The 20,876-nt window shown below is 49.1% G+C and overlaps 1 protein-coding gene across 1 annotated transcript in view; it reads left to right on the top strand.

Annotated features, from left to right (window-relative positions):
- sgk2a (serum/glucocorticoid regulated kinase 2a) overlaps positions 1-20,876 on the top strand; it is a 50,036-nt gene that overhangs the window by 4,491 nt on the left and 24,669 nt on the right. The window contains exons 2-5 of the mRNA XM_038803554.1: positions 14,577-14,703; positions 14,784-14,841; positions 16,816-16,899; positions 18,014-18,145. Of these exons, the coding sequence (XP_038659482.1) occupies positions 14,657-14,703; positions 14,784-14,841; positions 16,816-16,899; positions 18,014-18,145 (321 nt within the window). The 5' untranslated portion in view covers positions 14,577-14,656. The remainder of the gene's footprint in view (positions 1-14,576; positions 14,704-14,783; positions 14,842-16,815; positions 16,900-18,013; positions 18,146-20,876) is intronic.

The raw sequence follows: 20,876 nt of genomic DNA, 5'->3' as shown, positions 1-20,876 counted from the left end.
AAGACTCAGCGCCTTGGGTCCCGCGCATGCGCAGTTGGGCCGGCGCCAACTAGCGCATGCGCTGTAACCTCACGGAGCGCTCCGGCCCCTCACCAACATGGCGCCGGGGTTCTGGGGCCGGCTATGGAAGGAAGTAGGCCCGGGGCGGGGGGGGGGGGGGGGGGGGGGGGGGAGGCCAGCCCGCCGATTGGTGAGCCCCGATTGCAGGCCAGACCCCATCGGAGCTCCTCCCCCCCGGGAACAGAGCCTCCCTCCCCCCTCAACAGGCTGCCCCCCTAGCCTTTGCGACAAGTACCCGCCGGCAGCTACCAGGTGTGGATGGTGCCGGCGGGACTCGGCCGTTTACGCTCGGCCGCTCGGCCCATCCGGGCCGGAGAATCGCCGCTTGCCATTTGCGACAATTCTCCGAGCGGCCCAGCATGATTCGTGCGCCGCTAGTTTCGGGGGAGGGTGGGTGGGAGAATCGCGTGTGGGTGTCGGGGTGGTGGGGCACCATTCGCGCGGTGCCCCGCCAATTCTCCCACCCGGCCAGGGGGGAGAATACTGCCCTAGGTTAGTGTTTCACGTCCAATATGACTCTTCTTCAGCAGCTCATTTTAAAATATTGCCACGAGATCTTTACTCAAGAGGGCAGGTAAGACCTCAACCCAACATCTCACCCAACATTTCACCACTGACAGTGTAGCACATGCCGAGGGTGGCAGCCATTTTGTGCTCGGGTCTTGCAGTGAGACTTGAACCCCACGCCTTGTGACTCAGAGGTTAGAGTGATCCAGGGTGACACGAAAAGGACAAAAGGGGTGATGGTGCAAGGAAAAAGGATTTGGGAATGGGACAAATAAAGGAACAAATAGATGGGTCTAGAAGAGAAGTAAATGACAAAGTGGTTAAAGCACTGCTCCCTCACAGCACCAGGGACCTGGATTCGATTCCAGCCTGGGTGACTGTCTGTTTGCACATTCTCGCTGTGTCTGCATGGGTTTCCTCCGGATGATCCAGTTTCCTCCCTGATGTGACCATCAATTCACTAGACACACGATTGGAAGTAAACTGTGGTTTTAATAGTCTTACAACTAAGCCAGCCTGCGACCAGAGGAACTGAGAGCAGGGCTTACGGCTGCAGCACTTTATACTTCTGGTTAGTGGGAGGAGCCATGGGCGGAGCCAAGAGTGGAGCCCAGTACAAACTCCTCATCTTCCCCTATGGGCAGAGCCGCACAACGGCTCACATACAGAGCCCACAAGGACACAATACAACGCAATGCAATACAGTGTGAATTAAAATACAGTATAATTCACCACATTCACCCCTGTAAAAAATCAAGTCCGGCGGAGGTGACGGGTCTACAAGTTGAGTCGGTCCGGTGGCCGAGTTGTCCTTGGGGATCGGCGGAGCACCGGGGTTGCAGCCTTTTCGGGTGGCTGGGTGGTGCCGGTCGGTGAGGGTACGATGCTGGACTCCGGGGGTGATTCGGTCCGAGCTTCATACCTGACCGGTGCGACGGGCGACGGAGGGCGCAGGAAACCTATAGGCGCGAGGGCGCGGAGCATGGGCAGGGAACCTATAGGCGCGGGGGGGCAGAGCATGGGCAGGGAACCTATAGGCGCGGGGGCGCGGAGCATGGGCAGGGAACCTATAGGTGCGGGGGCGCGGAGCATGGGCAGGGAACCTATAGGCGCGGGGGGGCAGAGCATGGGCAGGGAACCTATAGGCGCGGGGGTGCAGGGCGCGGGGTGTTGGGATGGGTGTAGTGTGAGGGGTACCTCGGCGGTGGTGGTGGTGGAGTTGGATCCTGCAGGCACCAGGTCCCAGAGGGAAACGGTGTCCTGACGGCCGTTGGGGTATTCAATGAAGGCGTATTGGGGGTTCGAATGGAGTAGTAGTACTCTCTCTACTAGCGGATCTGTTTTGTGTGCCCAGACGTGCTTCCAGAGGAGAACCGGGCCCGGTGTCCTCAACCAGGATGGGAGCGAAGCCCCCGTGGTAGTGCCCCTTGAGAAAACAAATAGTCATTCGTGAGGGATCTGTGTGGTGGCGGTGCGCAGGAGGGACCTAATCGCATGGAGCGCGTCGGGGAGGACCTCCTGCCAATGGGAGGTCGGGAGATTCCTGGACCGGAATGTCAGTAGGACGGTCTTCCAGACCGTCGCGTTCTCCCTCTCCACCTGCCCGTTCCCCCTGGGGTTGTAGCTGGTAGTCCTGCTCGAGGCGATGCCCTTGTCGAGCAGGTACTGACGCAGCTCGTCGCTCATAAAGAACGAACCCCTGTCTTTGTGTACATAGCTGGGGAAACCGAACAGGGTGAAGATACTGTGCAGGGCTCTGATGACTGTGTGGGAGGTCATATCGGGGCACGGGATGGCAAAGGGGAAGCGGGAGAACTCATCAATGACGTTCAGAAAGTACATATTTCAATTGGTCGAGGGTAGTGGCCCTTTGAAATCGATGCTCAGGCGTTCAAAGGGCCGGGATGCCTTTGCCAGGTGGGCCTTGTCTGGTCTATAGAAGTGTGGTTTGCACTCCGCGCAGATCGGGCAATCCCTGGTGATGGCTTTGACCTCCTCGGTGGAGAAAGGCAGATTTCGGACTTTGACGTAGTGGGTGAGCCGGGTGACCCCCGGGTGGCAGAGGTCAATGTGGATAGCTTTCAGGCAGTCGTCTTGCGCGCTGGCACACGTGCCGCGGGACAGGGCATCTGGGGGCTCGTTGAGCTTCCCCAGTCGATACATAATATCATAATTATAGGTGGAGAGTTCGATCCTCCACCGCAGGATTTTATCATTTTTAAATTTGCCCCTTTGCGAGTTGTCAAACATGAAGGCAACCGATCTTTGGTCGGTGATGAGAGTAAACCTCCTACCTGCGAGGTAGTGCCTCCAGTGCCGTATGGCTTCCACAATGGCTTGGGCTTCATTTTCGACCGAGGAGTGTCGACGTTCCGAAGCGGAGAGGGTTCGGGAGAAGAAGGCGACTGGTCTCCCTGCCTGATTCAGAGTGGCAGCGAGAGCGACCGCTGAGGCGTCGCTTTCCACCTGGAAGGGGACGGATTCATCCACCGCCCGCATGGCAGCTTTGGTGATGGCCTCCTTGATGCAGTTGAAGGCCTGGCGGGCCTCAGCCGACAGAGGAAAGAGTGTGGCCTTAAATAGTGGGCGGGCTTTGTCCGCATACTGAGGGACCCACTGGGCATAATAAGAGAAAAATCCCAGGCACCTCTCGAGGGCCCTTGGACAATGAGGGAGAGGGAGTTGTAAGAGGGGGTGTATACGATCCGGGTCAGGGCCCAGGACTCCGTTTTCCACGACATAGCCGAGGATGGCTAGCCTGGTCGTGCGGAAAATGCATTTCTCCGTATTATAAGTGAGATTAAGTTTCTGGGCAGTTTGGAGAAATCGGTGGAGGTTGGTGTTGTGGTCCTGCTGATCATGGCCGCAGATGGTGACGTTATCCAAGTACGGAAACGTGGCCCGCAGCCCGTACTGGTCCACCATTCGGTCCATTGCTCGTTGGAACAGTGAGACCCCATTCGTGACACCAAAGGGGACCAGGTGGAAATGGAAGAGGCGGTCCTCTGGGCGGATTGGGAGCTGGTGGTATGCAGACTTCAGATCCACCGTGGAGAATATGCGGTACTGGGTGATCTGATTAACCATGTCTGCAATCCTGGGGAGGGGCTACGCATCGAGGAGCGTGAACTGGTTAATGGTTTGGCTGTAGTCCACTACCATTCGGAATTTTTCCCCGGTCTTGACGACCACCACCTGAGCTCTCCAGGGGCTGTTACTGGCCTCTATGACTCCCTCACGTAGGAGACGCTGGATCTCGGTTCTAATAAATACTCTGTCCTTCAGGCTATACAGCCTGCTATGAGTGGCTACGGGTTTGCAGTTCGGAATGAGGTTAGCAAAGAGTGAAGGGGGGTCGATTGTTAGCGTCGCTAGACTGCAGATAGTGAGTGGAGGTAGGGGTCCGCCGAAGGGAGCGAACAGTGTCTTACCAGGTCAGGGTGTACGAAGCTCTCGGTGCTCCCGGAGTCGAAGAGGCACGGTGTCCTGTACCCGTTGATTTTAACGGACATCATCGAGTTCTGGAGGTGTTTCGGACGCGCCTGGTCCAACATGGCTGCGTTGAGTTGCGGGTAGTCGGCGGCTCGATCAGCTGTGCTGGAGTGGCCCCGTGATGACTGTCCGCTGAGGTTGTAGTCGTCGAGATGAGATTCGGAGGCTGGAGAGGACGGAGCCCAAGATGGCCGCCCCCGTGGATCGCACGTGGCGGGCGGCGAGGAAGATGGCGTCCAAGATGGCGGCCCCCATGAGTCGCACATGGCCGGCCGCATGGAGGAGGGTTGCCAAGATGGCAGCCCCCATGAGTCGCACATGTCGGGTGGAGGCGGAGTCGGCAGACATGCTGCAGCATTACGGGGCCTGCGGGCCTGTGAGTTGGGGAGGCGAGTGCTCTGGACTGCGGGGGAGTTTGGAGTTTTCGACTTTGCCAGGCATACTCGGGCATCGTGTCCTTTGTGACCGCAGCTGCTGCAGGTCCCGTTGCGGGCCGGGCAGTGCTGCCGTGGGTGTTGGGGCTGTCAACAAAAATGGCACGTTGGTGCTGCATAGTGGGTGGCTGGCCACGCGGCACAGGGCTGGGGCAGTCACTGGTCGAGGGCCCACGATGGGGTCGCCTGGTCCGCGTGGAATGAGTTCGAATTGCGGAATGAGACCTCCATAGTTGTAGCTAACTCTACAGTGTCCTCCAAGTTCTGGGCCCCTTTTTCAATCTATCGCTGGCGCACATAGTTGGACCTTAGCCCTGCAATGTATACATCACGGACAGCGAGTTCCATATGCTGGGCGGCTGTTACAGCCTGAAAATTGCAGTCCCGAGCGAGGGCTTTTAAATCGCGCAGAAAGTCTTTCACCAACTCCGCGGTGTGCTGGCGGCGGTCGTGAAAATGTGCTATGCGTAGACCTCGTTGATGGGCCGCACGTACATTCGGTCGAGCATAGCCAGGGCCGCAGTATATGAGGTGGCAATTAAGTTGCGTAGAGATACGATGGCTCAACCTTGCGTGCAGTAGGCTGAGTTTCTGCTCCTCTGTAGTCTCGGAAGTGCTTGATTCAGCCATGTAGGCCTTGAAACATCGGAGCCAGTGTAGGAAGATTTCCCTCGCCTCTGCAGCCTGTGGGTCGGGTTCTAGTCGGTCAGGTTTGAGGGCTGATTCCATAGTAGTTTTCTTCAAGTTTTCTAAGACTATTAAATTGATGTGACCATCAATTCACTAGACACACGATTGGAAGTAAACTGTGGTTTTTTAAAAAAATAATTTTTATTCAAATTTTCACAAAATATCAATAACAAAACCCCCCCATGTATACAAAAAAGAAAAATAAATTAACGCCCATCATTAGCAATGAACAAATATACACGTTCCTTCAGCCCAAAACAAAGAAAACGCCCCCCTCCCCACCTTCCCCCCCCCCCCCCCCCCCCCCCGGGTTGCTGCTGCTGCTGGCCTTTTTCTACCGTTCTGCCAGGGAATCTAGGAATGGTTGCCACCTCTTGAAGAACCCCTGCACTGACCCCCTTAGGGAAAATTTCACTCTCTCCAATTTAATAAACCCCGCCATATCGTTGATCCAGGCCTCCACGCTTAGGGGTCTCGCATCCTTCCACTGAAGAAGAATCCTCCGCCGGGCTACTAGGCATGCAAAGGCCGGAATGCCGGCCTCTTTCACTTCCTGCACTCCCGGCTCCTCTGCAACTCCAAATATTACAAGCCCCCAGCCCGGTTTGACCCTGGATCCTACCACCCTCGACACCGTCCTTGCTATGTCCTTCCAAAATTCCCCCAGCGCTGGGCATGCCCAGCACATATGGGCATGGTTTGCTGGGCTCCCTGAGCACCTAATACACCTGTCCTCGTTCCCAAAAAACCGGCTCAGCTTTGTCCCGGTCATGTGAGCCCTATGCAGCACTTTAAACTGTATGAGGCTAAGCCTCGCACAAAAGAGGAGGAGTTCACCCTTCCTAGGGCGTCCACCCATGTCCCCTCAATCTCCTCACCCAGCTCCTCCTTCCATTTAACCTTCAGCTCCTCCATCGACGTCTCGTCTACCTCCTGCATCACTTGGTACGTTGCCGAGATCCTCCCCTCTCCAACCCACACCCCCGAGAGCACCCCGTCATGGACCCCCCGCGGCGGCAACAGAGGGAATTCAGCCACCTGCCGCCTGACAAACGCCCTTACCTGCATGTACCTAAAGATGTTCCCCGGGGGGAGCCCGAACTTCCCTTCCAGCTCACCCAGGCTCGCAAACTTCACGTCTACAAACAGGTCCCCCAACCTCCTAACACCTGCCCTGTGCCAACTCAGGAACCCACCATCAATTCTTCCCGGGACAAACCGGTGGTTCCCCCGTATCGGGGACCCCATCGAGGCCCCCACCTCCCCCCTGTGCCGTCTCCATTGCTCCCAAATTTTGAGGGTAGCCGCCACCACTGGGCTCGTGGTATACCTCGTTGGAGGGAGCGGCAGCAGCGCCGTTACCAGCGCCTCTAGGCTCGTGCCCACACAGGATGCCATCTCCATCCTCTTCCATGCTGCCCCTTCCCCGTCCATCACCCACTTAGGCACTATTGCTGCGTTGGCAGCCCAATCATACCCACAGAGGTTGGGTAGTGCCAGCCCCCCCTATCCCTGCCCCGCTCCAGGATAACCCTTCTCACCCTCGGGGTCCCGTGCGCCCACACAAACCCCGTAATGCTCCTGTTAACCCGTCTGAAAAAGGCCTTCGGGATAAGGATGGGGAGGCAATGGAACAGGAACAGAAATCTCGGGAGCACCATCATCTTGACTGATTGCACCCTACCCGCCAGAGACAGCAGCAACATGCCCACCTCTTAAACTCCTCCTCCATTTGCTCCACCAGCCTCGTGAGGTTAAGCTTATGCAAGGCCCCCCCAGCTCCTGGCCACCTGGACCCCCAAGTACCTGAAGCTCCTCTCCGCCCTTTATAGTGGGAGCCTACCAATCCCCCCCTCCTGGTCCCCCGGGTGTACAATGAACAGCTCGCTCTTCCCCAAGTTGGTAAACTGTGGTTTTAATAGTCTTACAACTAAGCCCGCCTGCGACCAGAGGAACGGAGAGCAGGCTTACGGCTGCAGCACTTTATACTTCTGGTTAGTGGGAGGAGCCATGGGCGGAGCCAAGGGTGGAGCCCAGTACAAACTCCTCATCTTCCCCTATGGGCAGAGCCGCGCAACGGCTCACATACAGAGCCCACAAGGACACAATACAACGCAATGCAATACAGTGTGAATTACAATGCAGTATAATACACCACACTCCCACAGTCCAAAAAATTGCCCCTTAGTTTCCAAAGATATGCAGGTTAGCTGGGGTTATGGGGTTACAGGGGTAGGTCAGGGGAGTGGGCCTAGGTAGGGTATTCTTTCGGAAGGTCTGTGCAGTCTTGATGGGTCGAATGGCCTCCTTCTGCACTGTAGGGATTCGATGTCAATGAAAATAGCAAAATCAACAGCAGCTATAGAAAAACAAAATCCAGCGTTAATTACCCCTTTGATTCATCAAAAGCCTTGTGATTACTGTTCTTGGTCAGATAGGTCTGGGCACCAATCAGTGAGGCTGACTCTGGAACCGTGTGCTGGTATACATTCTGTTCACTTTTCAATATTCCTGTTTTTCTAAAGCACTTGATTTGTAATTAACCTCTTTTCTCAATCGGACAGGAGTGGATTAAATCCCGATAAGTGCACGACAGCGAGTTGTTATTGTGGTTCAATGCAAGAAATTGGCAAACCTCCAGGTAATCGTTACCTTTTGATGCTGCTTTCAAATGACAAAAAGCTGGTTCTGAAGTCACTCTGGTGTTTTGCATTCATTCACAAATCATTGCAATGCCATCTCTTAGACAACATATAGAAAATACAAATACTTGGGCGGTTGAAACTCCAGAGGGAGGTGACCTTGGCCAATTAAACTGGATTTCGTCTCAGTTGCCCGAGGATTTGCAAAGCTATGAGAATTCGCACATATGAATTCCAAGCAAAACATCTATTTTTGTTGTTTTTCGTATTTAGCAATAACTTTGTACGGTCCCTATTGTTTGCTTGGTCTATTAACTGGCAGAGGGACAGATCGATCAGCTGCGGATGCAGTGCTGAACTGCTGTTGTGTGCACAGTGAGAACACAAAATGACTTTTAAACTGAATTACGTGTCATCTTGTTGACACTTGTATTGAAAGTGATTATTACCAAAAAAAGCTGAGCCAGAGTTGAGTTAAATGTTCAGAGTGTGCGGCTGCTCCACCCAATACTCCAAGTATTTGGAGTTTAATTACAAGGAAAAGAGCTCTGTGCTTGTCTGTGAATACATTCAGGCAGAGAGTTCTCTCCCCTGGATTGACAATCTGAATTGGTGCCAGACTATTAGAGCATGCCTGCCTGAAAATGCTGCTGCCCCTACCAATCTCAGGACAACAGCTGCAGCATAAATGTACCTGTAAACTGCTTTTTGTGCCAGTATTTGACCACCAGATCCTGCAGTCGAGATTTCACATAGCTTGTGGCAACAATTAAATAGAGTTGCTGGGTTTTTCTTCGATCTGTTTTTTTTTAAACCAAGCCCTCCAGACCGCTGACCATCTTCCACTGCCCAGTAAACTTGCTGCATTTATTTTCGGTAACATCATGGTCTGTGTTGTTATTTTCTGCACTGACATCATTTACACTCTTACAGCACAGATAAAGACAATTTGGTCCATAGGGCTCTCTGGGAAGAATTCCTGTTCCTTTGTATTCTCTCTAAATCCTTTTTTCCCCCCAAATAGTTTTCAATTTCCTTTTGAAAAACGATTATGTTTTGTGAGGAAGAACATTTTCTCACAGCAAGTGGCAATGACCTGGAACTCACTGCCCGCCAAATAGAGCATGGTCCGGGTCTGGAATGGCCTGCCTGGAAGTGTGGGGGAGACAGGTTCAATCGAGGCATTCAAGAGGGCTTAAGACCATCATTTGAATAGAAACAATGGGTAGGGATTCGGGGTAAAGGCAAGGGAATGGCACTAAGTCATAATGCTCGTTGGGAGAGCCAGTGCTGACATGATGGGCTGAGTGGTCTCCTTCTGCAGCATAACAATTCTGTGATTCTGTGACTTGAAGGAGAGGGCAACACGGTGGCACAGTGGTTAGCACTGCTGCCTCACAACGCCAGAGTCCCGGGTTCGAATCGGACCTCGGGTGACCGTCAGTGTGGAGTTTGCACATTCTCCCCGTGTCTGTGTGGATTCCCTTTGGGTGCTCCGGTTTCCTCCCACAGACCAAATAAGGTGCAGGTTAGGTGGATTGGCCATGTTAAATTGCGCCTTAGGGTTACAGGGTGGGGGGGTTTGGGTCTAGGTAGGGTGCTCTTTCGAAGGGTTGGTGCAGACCCGATGGGCCAAATGGCCTCTTTCTGCACTGTAGGGATTCTATCTTTCCAGTCGAGAATTCTAAATAACCTACTGTGAAACATATAAGCAGATTGATTTTCCTAAATTCTCTCTTGCTTTTTTTGGGGCGGTGATCTTAAATTTAGACATTTGAATTACAAGTTCACCAACCAGTGGAAATAGCCTTTACTATTCCTTGCATTAATATCGCCCCTTTAACATAGTAAATTGCTCAGAGACATGAGGGCGAACCCGCACTAAGCCACAAAGTAAAGATTAGATGAGGTTACCAGAGCTTGGTTAAGTGTCGGCTCAGTTGGTGGCATTCTTGTCTCTGAGTCAGATGGTTCTGGTTTCAGTTTCCTCTCCAGAAATTGAGCAGAGAAGTCAGACTGGTTCCAGTACAGTACTGAGGGAGTGCTACATTGTTGTCTTTCAAATGAGACATCAAACCGAGGCTGGTGGAGATAATGATCCCATGTCATTATTTTGATGAAGAACTGTGGAGTTACCCCCGTTATCCTGGCAAATGTGTATCCGTCAATCAAACCCACAAAAAAAAACAGATAATCTGGTGGTGATCATGTTGCCGTTAGTGGGAACTTGCTATGCGCCCATTGACTGCTCGTTTCCTACATTCCAACAGTGGCTACACTTCAGAAGCACCTCATTGGTTATAAAGCCCTTTGGGGTGCCCTGTAATCATAAAAGGAGCTATATAAATGCAAGTCTTTCTGAATATAGTGGGTTTTTAGCAGAATCTCAGGAGAGAGTGAGATGGAGGATTATAGGGCAGTAATCTTAGCGAGCGGCATTTATGCGAGGTGACGCAGTCACTAATGGTGGGACAATAGGATTGGGCGTGTGGAGGAGTTGGAGATGTTCGACTAATCAGAGGAACAAAAAGTTCTGGGGTGAGTATTGTAGGTCTGGAATAAGTTGGATAAAGTCATGGTTGAAATTTAAACATAAGAACGACACCTTAAATCTGAGGCATTATGCAATTGGGAAGCCAATTTGGTCCACAAACACAGGGTAATTAGAAAACAGCACTTGGTTAGGGATAGCATATGAGTTCAAATTTGCCTGTTTACCTCAGCATAACAATTCATAATTTGGACTATCTCTACTCTTAATTTTCCCCTTTTTAACGAAGAGAGCCTTAGCTTCTCTAGTCTCTCATCATAAAATCTCATACCCTGGTATCATAATTAATCTCAGCTATAACCATCCATTGAATAGAATCCCTGCAGTACAGAAGGAGGCCATTCAGTCCATCAAATCTGCACTGTCCCGCTGAAAGGACACCTTCCCAAGGCTCACTCCCCCGATCTATCCTGCACATCTTTGGGCACGAAGGAGCAATTTTAGCATGGCCAATCCACCTAACCTGCACAAACCTAACCTTTGGACTGTGGGAAACCAGAGCACCCGGAGAAAACCCATTCAGACACTGGGAGGACCTGTAAACTCCACACGTTCACCCAAGGCAGGAATCAAACAGAGTCCCTGGCACTGTGAGGCAGCAGTATTAACCATTGGGCCACAATGCCGCCCCAGTGGCTGTTTGGCATCCTTAAGGTGTGTAAGCATAACAAGATATTCTAACAATGGCCTGGCCAATGATTTAAGGTTTACACGTACCTTTTTCCTTTTGCATTCAGAACCCCAATTTATGAAACCTAGAATATTTTTCTTTCTAGTTTTTATCAACCTGTGCTGTCACGTTTCAAGATCTGTATATATCTGTCAGTTTTGGACAATTTCCTTGAATCAGACAAATGTCGGCAGACAACAAATAAATAGGAAATTTATAAAGCAAGAATTATGCTTAACAAACAGGCAGCTGTTGACAGACTGCACACTGTCTTTAATTCCCAATGCAGCCTGGGCACAATTCGATGCCGAAAGGCTTCTTCTCTTTCCTTTTCTTTTGTTCTCCTTCCAGTGTCTCCCTTCTGCGAAACTGTGCATGGAAACTCTCCAGAGAGCCCTCGTCTCTCTCTCTAGCTCCCATCACTGGGATTTCCCTCACCTTATTTGGTAACTGTTCAGCAAACAATTCACATAATTCATAACATAATCAATATTATCAATGGACCATTTACAGCTCTTTAAATAGACTTATACCCTCCTGCGAGCTATAGCTGGAAGTAATATTAACAAATTTAGCAAGGGGACACCTTACACTCTTGTTCTCTATACTTGGGATCTTCCAGGCAGCCTGACCATTTAACTGTCCTTTTTCTGTCTCCATTGTTAATTTGTACATGCCACCGACAGACTCATTCATTTTCTATTCTTATTTCTTCCCCTTTCTCACTCTCTAAGTGTCTGGTTCATACAACACATTGGGCTGGATTCTCCGTTTCAGTGGCTAAATGCCGGCTCAAGAGGGGAATACATTTTAAGACCCGCAAATCGGAGCCGAACCCGGACTGATTCTGGGACCAGTAAGGAGCTAGCATGGGCGCCGGGTGAAGGTCCCGGCTCCCACGCCAAAAATGGCTGGTGAATGGCCGGGTCCTTGGCCGTGCATGTGCACAGCGACAACCTGCAGCGGTTGCACCATATAACATCGCGTGTACCAGACCCACCACCTGCGACCCCGCAGGCCAACCCCTGGCCACCCCCTGGCCACCCCCCCACCAGTCCCCCCTGCCCTTGCGGAATATCCCCCGGCCAGCAGCATGGATCCCGGCCAAGTGTGGCAGCGCTGGACACAGTCTGCAGCCGTCACGCCGGGTTCCCGACTGTTGAGGCCACACATCCCCTGCGTGGTCGGGAACTTGGCCCATCGGGGGCGGAGCATCGCGGGACGGCCTGCCGATGATGCGCCAATGCCATTGCAACAGTGTGTGGTGCGCAACGTGATTATGCCACTTCCGAGGGGGCAGAGCATGGCTGACAGGTGCCCCGGCCCCAATTTGGGTGTCGGAATGGATTCTCCACCCGATCGCCGATTATGATATCGGCGTCAGGCAACGAAGATCCCTAATCTTCGTGTGACATCCTCATTTATGCCTAACCTTGTCAATGCGAGCAGTGGTTTCCCATTAGAACCCAACCCAGCAATTAATGTTTTGCTTACCAACGGTTAATACAAACAGTATTAAAGGTACATAGCATAGAATTCATAATGCAAAAAGATATAAAAGATCCATATTTCTTAAAAATCAATTAAGTTTTTTGAGCATACGACTTCAGAGGTTCAACTGTTTAATGTATATTTCCTCCTTCTTGTTCTCCTTCCGGTTCACATTTATCCACCCTAAATTTCCTCTCACCTTTATCTGCCCAATATATTAACAGTTTGTTACAATTCTCTTCATGGCTCTACGTGCGTTCCCTATTTTCGTTGACTGAAAATTTTGGTAGCTTCCTGTATAGAACAACAGTCAATACAACACTGACACCTAGGGGATGTCATTCCTCCAATCTGAAAAATATCCAATGTACATTATTCTTTCTTTATTGTTTTACGCCAAAGTTTTTATCGTGTCTGGTGCATTTCCATTAGTGCCAAATACCTGAATTTTACCAAGAAATCTTTCACTGTATGAAATCTCTTCGAAACAGTTACTGTATCAATATACATTACTATTTTATTGTTCCTTCCCAGGACCTGGGCGTCGCTGGCAAGGCTGGCATTTTTAATTCCCATCCCTAATTGCCCTTTAGATGATAGTGATGAGCCACCTTTTTAAACACTGCAGTCCATGTGGTGTAGGTACACCCACAGTGCTGTTAGGGAGGGATTTCCAAGATCCTGACCCAGTGACAGTGAAGGAAGTTATTTACTTAAACTCAATCAAATCTGTCGGATGTGATTGTCTTTTACAAAATCACTGCTTTTAATTAACCCACCCTTGTAGATGAAACAAACACCAAAGTGGATGCAAGAGTTTTTCAGGAACTGATGGCAGGAGGAGCTGTTTATTCACTGAAACTGCAGCTTTAAATCCGTAGAGGGGGGGAGGTGAGTGCTTCATTGGGATGGTGTGGGAAGACTGGGTCGCGTGGGGTAATGTCTATTTAATTGTTATTGTATATTCTCTTTTTATACTATGTTAATGTTCACTCTAGTTTGTTTTGTTATTATTGTTACTACTGTTTTATTATGAAAAATTCTGCAAAACCTTAATAAAAATATTTTCAAAAAAAAATAAACTCCAGCTTTATGTAGATTTAAATGACCGTGTCGTTTTTTGCAGTCATTGTACAAAGGCTTGTGCCATTCTGCAAGGTTACTTGCTTAAATTTTTGCAAATATATCTGGCTTGTTAATTGACAACCGAGCTTGAGTATAGCCAATGTGATGGCATTATTCAAGAAAGGTGGAAGGGATAAACGAGGAAACTACAGGCCAGTCAGTCTAACCTCCATGGTGAGGAAACTATTGGAAGCAATTCTGAGAGACAGAATTAATCTGCATTTGGAGAGACTGGGATTAATCAAGAACTGTCAGCAGAGTTTTGTTAAGGGGGGGTCATGTCTGACCAACTTGATTGAATTTTTCGAAGAGGTGACCAGGTGTACAGATGAGGGCAATACATTTGATGTGGTCTATTTGGACTTCAGCAAGGATTGTGAGAAGGTCCCACGTGGGAGACTGGTAGAGAAGGTAAGTGTCCACGGGACCCAAGGAAATTTGGTAAATTGGATCCAGAATTGGCTGAGTGGCAGAAAGCAGAGGGTGATGATTGAGGGGTGTTTTCTGACTTGGGGCCTGGATCCAGTGGGGTCCTGCAGGGATCAGTGATGGGGCCCTTGATGTTTATGGTTTATATAACTAATTTGGACATGAGGGTAGGAGGATTGATCAGTAAGTTCATGGGTGATGGGATTATGGGTAGTGTCTTGAGATGGATAGAAAGCCGGTTAGCAGACTGGAAAATGGGGAGAAGGCGGGATCAGAGTATTGAACTTGATGATCAGCCATGATTATAATGAATGACAGAGCAGATTCAAAGGGCCGAATGGCTTCCTCCTGCTTCTATTTTCTATGTAGTCTTCCTGCGAGAATGAATTGCTCAAAAATTCGAATGGATCCCTTTCGCAATGATGAAGGGAATCCAGTAAGTAGAAAACTCTCTTAACACTGGATTTCCTGTTTTTGATATCTAGAATTTCCAGATCCTTATTAAATGGTTCAACAAGTGCATCCCTTCCTTTGAACGTGTGACCCAAACCTCCTCCTGCAGATTATGTCAGTGCCGAATAACATCAACCTGGGACCTACTGCCAATTCCTTGTAAGTTCATTTTAGCGTTAGAATCATTTTATGCTGTCCCCGGAAACAGTTAATTTTAAAAAATGATTATTTGCTTGCAGTGCCAAACCAACAGACTTTGATTTTCTCAAAATTATTGGAAAAGGGAGCTTTGGGAAAGTAAGTGAATAATTTTACTGCCAAGTTGATTTTATTTCTGTTTTACTCTGATTGTTCTTTAATGTTTGCATTTTCCACCCAAAAGAAGTGCAGGGTAGGTGGATTGGCCATGCTAAAGTGCCCCGCTTAATTGAAGAAAAAATAAATGGGTACTGTGAATTTATATATTAAAAAATAAAGTTTGCATTTCTCCTGCAGTGCAAGTTTTGAACCTGCTTTACCCAATTTCTGTACTTTCTTAGGGAGGTCTTGTGGCGCAGCGGGTAGTGTATCTACCTCTGAGCCGGTGGTCTGGGTTCTAAATCCCACCTCAGCCCTTCATGGATAAGGAAGGTGCAGTCCTCATGCAGCCACATTGTGTGCTAACCAACGAATCCTTCTGGCATGCTAATGGCTGGTGATATGGGTTGGAGAGTCTCCGGGTCAGCTCTTTGGAGCTTGGCGGTGAGAGGAGATGTTTGATGAGGAGTGACATCCCTCAAGCTATAAGCCACTGGTTTCAGACTAGTGACCGGTTCCAGGAATAAATAGCTATGGAGGCAGACGTAAATTTGCCTTTTCCTCACTGCACCACTGGGCGAGGGAATATTTTGTTCTAAAAGCAAAATACTTCAAATTCTGGAAATCCGAAATAATAACAGAAAATGCCGCTGAGTTTTTTCAGCAATTTCTATTTTCATTCTATGTTTTATTTCTATTTTCCACAGAGTTTTCTATTTAAAATATTGGGCGCGATTTAACTAAATGGGAACAATGTCCCATAGCGAGAGCTCGCACGCCGAGAAACACAATGCTATTAAAGGTCACTCGGGTTGGATAGGGGGCCTCAGTGGGGAACGCACGACCTCGGCTGCACATTGCCCCATTTTCAGCACCGGGGAGCTCCGCTAGCCGAAACTCGCGTTGCGAGCCAGGTAGATCCCGAGAGCAGAGTCTCCCAGCTTCTCTCGGCCACGTTACCCCGCAATGAGTTGCTTTTCGGCCTCACCTTGGACGTTCGATCGTGCCTTCAGGTATTTTCACCAAATGAGCAAAACTCAGGGGCGAGATTCTCCCATATGGGGAGAAATCGTAAGGCTGGCGTCACATCCGGGCGGGTTTGACGCCAGCCCCCCCCTTCCCGACCGGGAACCGATTCTGGTCCCCGGTCGGGGCTAGCAGCCCGACGCCGTAAGCTCCGGCATCACGGGCTTAACGAATTTCGTTAAGCCCGCTTGCCCGAGTTAGCGCCGGCTGACGCGTCATATGACGTCAGCCGCGCATGCGCGGATTGGAAGACTCCAACCCGCGCATGCGCGGATGACGTCAACGCGTATTTGCGCGAAACCCGCGCATGCGCGGGCCGGGATGCCCCTCAGCCGCCCCGCGAATGGATACTGCGGGGCGGCGGAAGGACAAATAGTGCGCGGGCATCGGGCCCGCTGCCCGCGATCGGTGCCCACCGATCGCGGGCCCATGGCACCCTTGGCACGGCCGTGGTACTGCCGTGCCAATCGGTGCCATGGTTATAAAATGCGAGTGTTTACGGCCGTTTTTACGAACGGCCAGACCAGGTGTGTTTGCCGTTCGTAAAAACAGCCGTAAAGGGCTGGGAACTCGGCCCATCGAACAGCTGTGAATCGCTGCCGGCCGTAAAAAAACGGCGGCAGCGATTCGTGTCGGGAGTTGGGCATGGGGGGGGGGGGGAGAATAGCGGGAGGGCGTCGGAACAGCGTGGCCGTAAAATTTTACGAGCCACGCTATTCTCCGCACCGTCGGGAGTGCGGAGAATCTCGCCCCAGGTCTGTCGAAATGAATAGTTTTCAGAAACTTGCATCTGTCTTTGAATACGTTCAAATTTATTGGTTTGAGTTTAGTCAAAATTAACTTATGCATGGAATGTAGTCAATATGGACTTGGAAATATGTAACTTTTAAATCCTGTGAGTGTGCCATGCAGAGTTAGTACTCCTAAAATTCTGGACTTTTATTTTAGGTTCTCCTCGCTAAACGTAAATCAGATGGCAAGTTTTATGCCATCAAAGTCTTGCAGAAGAAAATGATCCTGAAAAGAAATGATGTAAGTATAAGACTGTCCTCAGTGTTTAGCTCCTTGAGTGTAACGGCAACATCTTATATTTAGCACTTTAAACTTAATAAAATGCCGATAGTGCTTCAGAGGGCCAATATAAAACAAAATATTGCACAGCGTCATAAAAGGAGATATTGGGATGGATTTAATTTTCTCAACACAGGCTCTCTGCATCTCTAATCTGTTGAAAACCCACATTGCTTCTGTCGGAGAAGCACAATAGTACAGAATGAAGGTCATTCCACACTTTATGCGTGTCCCAGCTCTTTATTGGAGCTGTACGATTAACCCCACTCCCCTCTTCTTTCCCCAGGGTCCTTTAAACTAGTTTCCTTCAATACAGTGCCAGGGGATCTTCTGCATCCAACTCAGGTAGCGAAAGGAATCCCAGTTATCATTCTGTCAGAAAGGTGAAAACTACAACAGTGCAGCACTCCCTCAGTACTGCACTGAAAGGTCAGCCTGCATCTTCTTCTGCTCACGTCTCCATAGAGAAGCAGAGAATTTACAGTGCAGAAGGAGGCCAATCGACCCATTGTGTCTGCACCGGCCCCTGGAAAGAGCACCCCGCCCAAGCCCACACCTCCACCCTATCCCTGTAACCCAGTAACCTCACCCAACCTTTTTTGGACACTAAGGGAAATTTAGCATGGCCAATCTATCTAACCTGAACATCTTTGGACTGTGGGAGAAAACCGGAGCACCCGGAGGAAACCCATGCAGACACGGAGAGAACGTGCTGACTCCGCAGTCCCTGACAGGGACCCAAGCCAGGAATCGCACCTGGGACCCTGGAACTGTGAAGCAACTGTGATAACCCACTGCTGCTGCCATGCTGACCCAAATGCCAATGGCAGAGGTGGTCGCCTTACCCACTAAGCTACAGCTGTGCTTTTACACTGGGATAAAGTTACCTAACAATGGAAATAGACTGGTAATTAATACTAAAGAGATTTTTTTGAGGATAGGACTGTAAACAGTTAGATACACTGGGATGCATTTGGTATGAATTCTCCTGCAAAATTAGTAATGTACTTAGTAAATGTAAATGTATGCTCCATGGTTACTTGTTCAGATTCTAATGGTACCTATTTTAAATTAGCAAAAGAACATTATGGCTGAACGCAATGTGCTACTGAAAAATCTCAAGCACCCATTTCTGGTTGGGCTCCACTACTGCTTTCAGACAACAGAGAAACTCTATTTTGTGCTGGATTATGTGAACGGTGGTGAGGTGAGTCCTTGGCCGCTCGTGGACTAGTGATTCCTCAAAGATTGCAGTGGCTTCATAAATGTTGTACCTGACTTTTATGTTTAACTGTTGCACCCCACAGGGTAACATGGTGGTGCAGTGGTTAGCACTGCTGCCTCCGTGCCTCATTTCCCAGGTTCAATCCCGACTCTGGGTCACTGGCCGTGTGGAGTTTGCACATTCCCCCCATTTTTGCATGGGTTTCGTCCCACAACCCCTAAGATGTACAAGGTAGGTGGATTGGCCACGCAAAATTGCACCTTCATTGGAAAAAATGAATTGGGCACTCTAAAATTATTTGAAAAACTGTTGCACCCCTTCCCCTGCTTTCTGCTTCTCTGGTTCCTTGGTCGGATATTATTTGAGCTGATCTCAACCAGCAATGGCATTGCGACTGAGGTGATACTGTACATGATGGGCACAGCGCTTCCAACTGTCGCCTCTTTAATGTGCTGGAGAAAGTTTGCACCAGCTCAGTGCAAAGGTGGCATATTGACTATTTTACTTTGATCAGTGATTTCCCCTGCACTATGTTGAGAAAAGCCCAGGAAGTTGGTTTATCAGGATATCTTTGGAGTGAAAACTGCAATGGTTCCATTTCTTGTAGCAGATATAGACAGGGACATTGGTAACTTGTAGAAATGATATCTTTTTACAAATATACTAAGATGGGGGCCTGGTCTCAGGGAATTGTCCTGACATCCAACAGATATCGCAAAACCGCGTCACTGGTATAATGCAATAAGAGGTAATATTAAAGCCCTTTGTTTACATAGTCCTATTGTCATTGCCCAGGCTACTTAATCATATTTGTATGGCTGGGAAAGCAGTTATAGTTTGATGTTAAGGTTGACAATCCATTCAACATGAATGGGCGTGATATCACCAGGAATGAATCTCTCGGGGCAGAAGTTGATTGTGCGAAGGTCTGATGTGAATGACCACAGTTTCGAGCAGGTAAACTGACCATCACAAATGTCTACAGGCCACCATGACCTGTGGCCCAACAGCACACCCAAACATCTACATTGGTGACTTCAGCCTACATTCAGGGTGAACAACCATCCTGTCGTGTATTGGTTCATCCTGAAATTTCGCCGATTGTCCCAGGTCCTGTGTTGTTTAATCCTGGGGCTTCCTCATTTTTCCCTTACTTGTTTTTTAAAAAAAAATTCCAATTAAGGGGCAATTTAGTATGGCCAGTCCACCTACCCTGCACATCTTTGGGTTGTGGGGATGAGACCCAAAAGTTATTTGCACAGCTGCACTCCCACCACTGGCCACACGGTGGCACTGAAAGTGCTGGGGAGAAACAGGCAAACTTGGAACATTTGAAATATGAATCAAACTTCAAGTTTTGGATTCTTTGGGCGTGTGTTAAGGCAACCTCTATGGGAGGGCTTTTTAAAGGCAATGACCCAGAATTAAATTTTGCAAATCCAGTGCCTTCTGGAAGGATGTGAGTGAAGGGCTTTTTTGAGACTGGGAGTTTGAGACTGGGAGTTGGTGGGCACTGATGACGCACTGGGGATAGGGGCAGTGGTGTTTTTGATGAGGTGAGGTTTATGAAAAGGGCTGAATGGGGAGGGGGGTGTGGGGTGGGGTGGGGGGTAGACCATGAGAGCACTGTGTTATGGGCCAGGGTTTAGAGAACCCCAAAGTGTATCATGGAGTTCACCTGACCCACAACTTTTAATAGATTGTGGTATGGGGAGCACACGACCCACTCTACAGGTGTGGTACAGCAGAAATGGAAAAGTAATTTTTAAAGGAAAACAATGTTTATTCTATGAACTCAAGTTAACCTTTTTAAAACATACCGTGAACATCTTAGCAACCATCAATTCAAATACAACCCCCAAAGAATACAACACTAAGTAATCGTTAATAACTTCCCAAACAACATCCAGAAACACCTTTTAACAGAAGCACATTAGGTTTACATTCACTACTGAGAACATTTATAATTCTGAATTCACCAAAGAGATAGTCTTTTCATGGCAGAGAGATCAACATTACACCTGCTCTGTCTGGCTTCAGCTCCAACACTGAAAACAAAACTAAAACACACCCTGCAGCAAACAGCCGAAAAAGAAAGTAAAAAGCTGACAGGCAGCCCAGCTCCACCCACACTCTGACATCACTGATAAACACCCATTTCTTAAAGGTACATTTTTAAAACACGATTTCTTAAAGGTACATTTTTTAAACACCCATTTCTTAAAGATATTCTCACATGCCAACTGGAATAATTTGGCCCACAGCTAACAAAGGTGCAAATGAGGGTTAGTGGAAGGTAACACAAATACGTGTCATCACCAACAGATTGACTGAGATAAAATCAAAGGTAAATTCAGAGGTAAATTATGCTACTGGGGAGAAAACCAACAACACGCAATAATTTATCTGAATTTGTTTGGCCTAAGGGAGTTCTTACAACAATTGTACGGGCATTATTTTATTCTTCCAAAACTTGCAATTGTCCTAACTTTGTGCAAGGTTGGGTAGCTCGTGGCACAGTGGTTACCACTTTGACTGCGGCGCTGAGGACCCAGGTTCAAATCCCAGCCCTGGGTCACTGTCCGTGTGGAGTTTGCACATTCTCCCCGTGTCTGCGTGGGTTTCACCCCCACAACCCAAATATGTTCAGGTTAGGTGGCTTGGCCCCGTTAAATTGCTCCTTAATAGGAAAAAAAAATAATTGGGTACATTA

The sequence above is a fragment of the Scyliorhinus canicula genome, chromosome 7, assembly GCF_902713615.1.
Source record: "Scyliorhinus canicula chromosome 7, sScyCan1.1, whole genome shotgun sequence".
Lineage (NCBI taxonomy): Eukaryota > Metazoa > Chordata > Chondrichthyes > Carcharhiniformes > Scyliorhinidae > Scyliorhinus > Scyliorhinus canicula.
Note: the sequence above shows the minus strand (reverse complement) of the source record. Positions and strands in the feature narration are given on the sequence as shown.